At 50.3% G+C, this 8,643-nt stretch overlaps 1 protein-coding gene across 1 annotated transcript; it reads right to left on the bottom strand.

Moving 5' to 3' along the window:
* Positions 1-572: 572 nt before the first annotated feature.
* Positions 573-1,541, bottom strand: C8R40DRAFT_1178189 (uncharacterized protein; the record flags this gene model as incomplete). The annotated part of the gene is made up of 1 exon (XM_046232825.1): positions 573-1,541. One exon carries the CDS (start codon positions 1,539-1,541, stop codon positions 573-575), a length of 969 nt encoding a protein of 322 aa, XP_046079245.1.
* Positions 1,542-8,643: the final 7,102 nt, after the last annotated feature.

Genomic DNA, 8,643 nt, shown 5'->3' with positions numbered 1-8,643 from the left:
AAGACCAAAAGGAACCTATGGTATCAATTCATCAGATATGTTGGCTATCTGCTGGGCCTTGAACAGAGGGCGTAGGTAAAATATTTGGGGACTTGCATAAGATGAACATATTATAATGAGTACATGGTCCATTCACAATACTTATTTGATTATACTCTGAAGAAAGTGGATTTATAACATTGTAGCACACATTGGAATACTTATACAAACTCAACACAGCAATCAAATAAATCAATGTCTACAAAACTTGTATGTTTGCCAGAGTGAGATTACAGTAGTGCTTTCCAGCACTCAATGCACTAAATGCAAAATCAGAAAATACATGACTCAGGTTTTGCAGATAAAGGTTTTCCACCAAATGAGTACGAAAAATAGATGTTGGGATATATGTACAATAAGGACAAACTTCAGAATAAATGATAGTAGTATACCCAGCCACAGACTACAAGTATAATGAGGTTCTACACAACACAAAAAAGACTTGTAAACAATAATATTCAGTATATTCCCAAAGAAACAATGGCATTAGAAAGAAAAATTGATTAAAAATGATACCCACTTGTTGAGGCACTTCATACTGCCTCACCCTCATCCCCATCCTCATCCATAGCATCATCATTGTCCAAAGATGTATCTGAATCAGACTGACCATTCTCCATTGCTTCCAACTCCTCCTTTGTTGGGAACTTATATAGCTTCCGGACTTCATTCCCATACTTCTTCATGAAACTATCCTCCGATAATAAGCCCCATTCAGCTACCTTCAACTTCTTTCGCTTCTCAAAAGGTGGTAAAGCAATATGTGCATCCACATAACGCTTCCGGATCTGGGTGGGAAGAGAGTTGAACTGCTCCGGCTGAAACCAGTCAAGAGCACAATTCTTCGGGAGCTTCCTGAAAATTGACTTCTTATTGTCCGGATGAGGTTTCCGTGTCTTCTTCTTGTAGGAATGTCGTTTCGATCCTGACAATTCAGCGACTGTGCAGATACCTTTATCAATTTCGTGTGTGATGAAATGTGATGTATTTTCACTGCGAAGGTTCTTCACCAATATGTGAAGCGATCCATCATCGGCATCTTCATCTTCAGAGTTACACTCAGGCTCTGCAATCAAACTCTTGATTCGGCTATTGAAACCTGAATCTTGAGCATACTTGATACGAGATTTCATAAGCTGAGAAAAATATTTAGATGAAGGAATCATGAATGAAGACGAAGAGTAGACCTTTTTCCGCCGCTTGTACATTACCCTTTTCACTGCATCAGAAGCTAGTCTTCCTTTCTCCCTTGACTCCTTCAGGATTGATTTCCTGAGATGTGAGTAGACGTAGTTCCGGTAGATTTGGCAGAGAAATGCTGTGTTATGGATATACTCTAAATTCGGCTCGAAGTATACATAGCCTCCGTTCTGTAATCCAAGCTCAAAGCTTGAGATAGCAATGCTTTCTATAGCAAGGTTGTAAAATGATGTTGGCGAAGCACCAAGCACATCAGGACGCCACTTCGTGAGACCAAATGAGCTCAGAACACTGAATGTCATACGTAGACTATGGCCGCTAACTTGAGCAACTGCACTCGCAATGGTTCCAGGATCTAGCTGGCATGTTTTTCTGTCATGCCCTGGCTACAACCAGACCAGTCCCAGTACCCGCCACACATTGCCATACATCCTACCCACCTCTTGTATGTCCTCTGCACCTCCCCAAGGACCACCAGACACCTCCCCAAGTATTCCTGACGCAACTACCCAAACGTCCTTCACCCCGACACGCGTACAAAAACCCTCCTAACCGATAACCCCTTTAAGTATTAATCTCGATTACCTTCCTCCCCCCGATTAGCTGCCTCATGCCTCCAGATGTTCTCTTGTTCACTTCCCGTACCTATTTAAGTAATGCCGCAATGTTCTGAAGCCCCAGCTTGGTATATTTTGAATACACACCCTTTTGCATAGGTCCAGTCCCTGTCCCTTTGTACCTGCTAACCATACGGATTTCTCTTTACTCTCTGTTTCACTACCTCTGTTTCTCTCAACTCTTGTCTATCGTCTCTGTGATTGTCTATACGATCCAATACACGCTTTTACTTCACGTCTAAGCAATCCGAGTGAGTTCCCGAGCTCCCTTGAACAATATTAAAGCTCCCCAACGCCTACTGCCTTGGTAACGTCAAAGCTACCCCTCACGTCGAACTACGTACTGCTTCTCCGTTACCACCTCCCACACTCGAGGACGTCCATCCTCAAGCCTAGCCCCCAGGGACCTACCCTCCCTGGCACATCCCTTCTCGGGAGCTTACACCCTCGAGACCCATTTACACATACGACCTACTCGATCCTATATTGATGTTCTAGCGAGTACAACTCCTACTACGCAATATCGTACGGTCCCGCACTCTTCCATAACCTCCCTACGCCTTAGGGACCTCCCTGGACCTCCTAGGAACCCCCTCAAGGGTCACCATCTCGTCGTTCCAGCCACTACTAGGTCATTCCCGTCCTCGGTCGCAGTTCTCGTAGCTCCCTTCGAGCTCCAGCCTGCTCCTAGCACGCTACAACATAAACCTCCATATACCAAAACCTACCCTAAGACCTATTCTGACCCAGGTCTTACATTATACCAAGCTCTCCCATCACTGAACGGACTCGTTGCGACAAAATGTCTGCGACGTCAACGGAACGACCTTCTAGTTCCAAGATCGAACCAAAGAAACAAAAGAGCGCCTTATCTCGTGGAAACACGACACAAGCTCAAAAGTCGAACCAGGCTGCTAGCTCCACTGTTATCACGGTGGCAGCTGGTCAACGCCTGATGTCCATCCCAGAACAGTTGTTCGGGGATGAAACCGCTAGCAACATCCGGACCCCCGAGGGACGTCAACCGGCAGTTGAGGAGCCCCCTCCAGTGGAACTTGGGATGGGACCACCACAACAGAGGTATACTTCCATGGGTTATGCCCAACCTGCCAGTAGCCCCATGGGAGGTTTCGCCTACTCCCCTACCTGGGGAATGAGAGGACCTCCCCCTGGACCAGTACCGCAGCTAGACATGGAGTCAGCTTCGAATGCGGGTGGAAGAGTCAGCGGCCAAGTAGCCGCTATCGAAAGGATACAAGGGGAGAGTACTGACCCTCTTACAGTATGACAACAGGAGAAACTTCCAGAGAGGAGAGTATCCCCTGCCGTATCCGAACAGTCTCGGACATCATCCTGGAGGTTACCAACCCCCCCGGTACAGTCCCTTAACCTTCCTCCCCCGAGACGAGGAAGTTCACTCTCCAGTCTCCTGAAGAGCCCAGCTATGAATACGCCCAACTGGGAGCTTACCCACGCAATACACCATAGCAGGACCAACTTCCCAGTACAACCGTTGTCTGAAATGACATTGCGTCTGGAAGACGTCATTCGAATTCAGGAGTGTATCCTGGAGGATGTAGCTATGGTCCTAAGGGAGGTATTGGAGTCGATGGGGGTCGAAATATTGGGAGACGGCCTCGAATTCTCAGACTTACAAGTACAGTTCCTGACAGTGGGAACTCAACTGGAGATAAACCTCTCAGAGAAGGCCCAGCAGTGGCTGATGACTCCCGCGAACCGATCAGATTTTCTCTGGCTGTACAACATCCTGTTGGACCCAGAGAGGATGTTGGAACTGTTAGAGGCAGAGGCACGTTACGGGCGATCGTTCCGAAACTCGAGGGGAATACTTCCCCTCCTCCCTCATACCCATGGAAGGGAAAAGGAATTCTGTGGAGAAGCGGGGCTGCGTATATTGTACCGAGCCTCTAACTACAGATCAGGAGCTGTACGATTTGAACCTCCCCCTTCGAGGGTTAACATTCCGAACTACCAAGCGATCCAAATACTTCGGAACGCAAACCTGGCGGAGGCAGCAGCTAAAATCGATGAGGAAAGTAACGACGATGCTAACGCAATCGCTGCAAAAAATCGTAGACACAGGAGATACACCACGGCTCACCTCCTGGCCCCAGTGGAGTCAATGCCTGATCAGGATAGTCCCGTCCGGGTCCGTAGCGGACAGACGGTATACACGTACACGCCCATAAGGCATATGCACCAGCTCCTGGTGAGGAGTGAGGAATCTGAAGCGATGTTGTGTTCGCAGGAGACCCGACACCGGACGTTACTAGTGGAATCAGACACTCTGATGCTGTCGGAGGAACTTTCTGGATCGAATCTAGAAAGAGCTTTGGAATTCCGTCGCAGACTGGTCGCGGATAATCAGGGAACCTCATATATGGTTCAATGCGAACCAGAGAGTGTAGGGGAGTTCCCTCCGGAGCAATTTGACCAGAAAAGGCAGCTCCATGGATCTGATGGTCGTTTCCTGGCACAGAATCATTCATTGCCCAGGAATATCGAGGTTCCTGGATTCCTTAACCCTGGTAACACGGCCACGAGGAGCCCCCAGTTACGCTCGGGGACCTCCCCCACTGTACATGCCTTGGCTCAAAATTTGACTCCTCCCCCCAGAGTTAACCTGCAAACGAAACCGGTAACTCCAGTTTTGACGCAGCGATACCAGTTTGGCGAGGTAAGGATGGATGGCGAGCAACATTCATCCCGGATCTCCGGACACGATCTGACAGCTCGGTTGGTTCCCAACCCTGTACACGTTCCTCCAAGACTGAGCAATCCATCAGTCGTGCCCTATCAAGGGTCGGTATCGATGCAGTCTCAGGTAGTGGGAATGGAGAATCAAAGGGTTCCGAACCAACGAAGAATGCGGGCCATGCACGAGGAGGTGGCACCCCCGCAGGGAGCTCCTTTTGGAACTCCCTTTGTAACGGGAGCTCAGACGAACCAACCTGGCATGGTTGTCGACTCGGCACGCTCTCAGGAATCGATAGCAATGATCCAACAACAGGCTCGGGTCATTGAGATGCTCCAGGAACAACTCCGTGAGGTAAAGAAAGGATTCACAGCGGGGGAAGTACCGACTGGAGGACCTTTTTCCAAAACAGGAAACACGGCGGGATTATTTGGGCGAGCACCTAGGGTAATGAGAGAATACACGAGGGAAGGTCCTTCTCCTGTAGTTCCCCAGCCAAGGAGCTGGCAAGCTACGGAACCAATATCCTTTAACCGAAACACTCCTACAGGAGCTAAGGATGGAAACCCCCAGGTAGAACAAGCAGGACAGATCCCGGCTACTCCGAGTGTGGACCGACGACGTATTCACGAGTGGGGAGCCCAAGTGCAAAGAGCTGAACTAGGGGAGTATGTGAGACCAGAAGGAGGAGTGTATGCGTTGGAAAACGAGGGAGGAGGCAAAGGCGGTTTTAACCCCCCTCCTAGAGTACCTCCCCCACATTTTTCTAGTCAATCGAGAGATCGAGAACGACCTCTGAGCCAAGGGGGACAGGGTCAAAGAGAACAGGGAGGAAGGAGCGGGGGAGGGGCACCACCCCCACCTCCTCCTCCTCCACCACCTTCAGGGGGACCGGGTGATAGTAATTCGGAAGGTTCCGACGAGGGGGAACAGAACCAATCGAGTAGGAGCGGTGGAAGGAGAGAGGAGGACAGAGGAGAGCTCCCCACTGGAGCTCCTGAAGTACCTCCCACACGCTATGACCCGGACCAACCCTGGTACTACGATCCAAGACAAGGTTGGCACCGTAAGGCAGCTCCTAGAAACCCCAATGAAGGACGGAACACTTGGGAGAGCAACGAGGAGAAAAACCAAATTACCATCGAGTCAAAACTTGATGTTGGTAAGATCAAAAGCTTCGCAGGTGACGACCGGTCTGCATGGAAGACGTGGGTCCTCAGTTTGGAAAGGATGTTTGGAGTACGTCCTACCATCTATGCTCGTGAAAAGGACAAGTGCGCTTCCGCAGCTAGTCATCTCACTGGTGCAGCACTCTCCCACTTCGACACATTGAATCGACAACGACTGAGGGGGGAGTACACCTGTCTCGAAGACTGGACAGAATTCAAACGAGAATTCGGTTCCAAATTTGGACCCATCGACGAGGCGGACGAGGCAAGGAGGAGGTTGGCCTGGATGAAGCAGATGCCGGAGGAAAGCTTCGCCAACTTCTTCATTCGCTTCAACGAATACACTCCTCTGACCGGGTTTAACAACGAGGCTCTGGTAACATACCTCAAGAAAGGGGTAGCTCCCTGGTTGCCTCTACAGGTTGTTACCGGAAGGGAGGAACCTCGATCCTACGACGAGTGGACCCGAGTGTTCACGAAGTTGGACAGAGCTGTACATGCGCAAGCAGAGAGTTTGAGGAACCTCCATGGTGAAAAAGCGCTGCAAGGATGGCTGAGTTGCTTCCCCGGGTTGGAGTTAGCACCTGAAGCTCCTTACAAGTCCCCCTTCTGTCAGGAACGAGATCCAGCTGACGTCTGGACCACCAATCCGAAACCAGCTGTGACGGGGAGGTTCCAAAACAGGTCCAACTGGAAAGAGGGACGACAAAGGGCGTCTGCAGCTTGGGGGGAAGGAGAAAGTTACGATAGCGAGAATCGAGGGGAGGACGAAGACTGCTGTCACTGCAGGGATGGAGGAGAATGGACTGAAGTGGTCCTCCGAGCAGGAGTTACCGATACCGGGAGGAAATGGACTCCTGAGGAAAGAGCGGAGAAGTGGAGGAGACAAAGGCAGGAGCTCTGCATGCGTTGTGGACGAAAGGAGCACTGGGCAAAGGACTGCCCTAACCCAGAATCGTTAGAACGTCCAGCAGAGGATCAAGGGAGCTCAGAGAGAGCTTCCAAGGCCGATTCAACTCGAGGAAGAGGGACGGCCAACCAAGGGGGAGGTCGTAAGGACGATTCAACTTGTCCTTTAGAATGGATTCGCGCCGGGATTGTGGTGGAGGAACGGGAAGGAATGGACGATCTCTGGAACCTTCACATCTTAGACTCACCAAAGGGAGGTGAGCAAGAACTGTTGGACAAAGTGGGAAATGGGCAGGGGGCTTCGAGGTAGATCAGGGCGAACTGCGAAGCCCCGCAACACCTTCGCCTACCACAATAAGAGCTGCACTCGTGGGGAGTCAGCCAGCTCGTCTCACATCCCGATCCTACAACTCCTTCATCATCCTTACACGCTTTCCGTTCTCCGACCTCGATGAAGACAAAGAATATGCCACACTAGTGGATAGTGGAGCAACTAGATGCTTCATAGACAAAACTGTCGCTATGCAACATCCCAAAGAAATTTGGTTGACCTAACAAACAGCATCCCCTTGGAGCTGTTCGACGGGCAACCTACCTCCGCAGGATTGATAACTCAGACCTACACTGATCAGATCAGTTTTGCGGATGGAACAATTCACAAGGTGGAGTTCCTAGTGACTCGATTACACCCCACGGCTCCGATTGTGCTAGGACTGCCGTGGCTACGCATGCACAACCCAGTAATTGACTGGAAGGAACTTTGCCTGACATTCCAGGACCGAAACGTCCGAATCTCAGCAGCCCTTGCATCGGAAATTGTCCAACCAGGCGCCGAGGGAGGTACTGAGGAGCTAGGAAGGGGGGTAAACGGCGAAGGAATATACGAAGGAACTCTCCAACCACCTCCTGAAGCTCCTCAACAACCTCCTGAAGCTCCGCAACCACCTCCAGAAGTTCCTCAACAATCTCCGGAAGCTCCCCTTAGAGCTCCAAGGACGGGGGTGAAACTAGAGGAAGTAAAGGATGAAGAGTACGAGGCGAGTCAACCAGGTCCACACAAGTTATTCCCCTCGGACAGAGATCTAGGGCCAGACGACCCAATCCTTATGGGGATCAACGAATGGTTAGCGTTCGCGAGCGAAAGCACGGAAGAAGAGGTGGAGGAAATCCTCGAGGCTGGACGATCTGCCATGGAAAAAGTAACCCCGAAACCAGCGAAGGATTCAGAGGAGGCCTATCAAAAGTGGAAGAGTAGGGACACGGAACGATCCTCCTCCTGGCCTGGAGCTAAGCAAAAAGTCCGGTGGAGGAAGAAAAGGAGGGAACATGGACCTTATCCCGACCTCCCCACCTTAGACATCGATAGCCTGAACATACCCAAGATTCCTTCAAGGTCTGGTCTGACTCCCAAGGGTTCAATAAGACGCAACAACTTCCGGAGAAAACAGCTCATAGCGGGTACCCATGTGGTGGAACGAAAATCGGATCCTGTCACGAAGCGGCAGAGGCGGAGTGACTAGCGGAGCAGGGAAGCGGAGTGACTAAGCAAGGCGATGAGGCGGAGCGACTAAGCAAGGCGGTGAGGCGGAGCGACTAAGCAGAGCGGAGGCAAACTGGTCCCAGATAATGACAGAGATATATTGAGTATCGTAGTCATAGGTAACAATAAGTAAGCACATACCTGGTCCCAGATAATGACAGAGAGGTCAAGATGAGGGACCAGGCTGTGAGAGGTTGGCTTTATATACATAATCCGATCTGCGAGAAATGACGATGTAATACTGTACAGTTTAGGAACAAGGAAGGTGGCGGAAGCCAGTAGAAGGAGAAGGGTAACAGGTGGATCAGTAATCGATGATGGGGATCAGGTGGGTCAGTAATCGATGGGATTTGACAGTGATGTAATCGTACAAGTAAGGGCGTCGAGACGGTGAGAAAAGGAAAATGATAGGGGCTACATACTTCATGACATTACCCCCCTTCTTATGACCAT

This window comes from Lentinula edodes (assembly GCF_021015755.1).
Source record: "Lentinula edodes strain Le(Bin) 0899 ss11 chromosome Unknown C8R40scaffold_76, whole genome shotgun sequence".
Taxonomy (NCBI): Eukaryota; Fungi; Basidiomycota; class Agaricomycetes; order Agaricales; family Omphalotaceae; genus Lentinula; species Lentinula edodes.
Note: the sequence above shows the minus strand (reverse complement) of the source record. Positions and strands in the feature narration are given on the sequence as shown.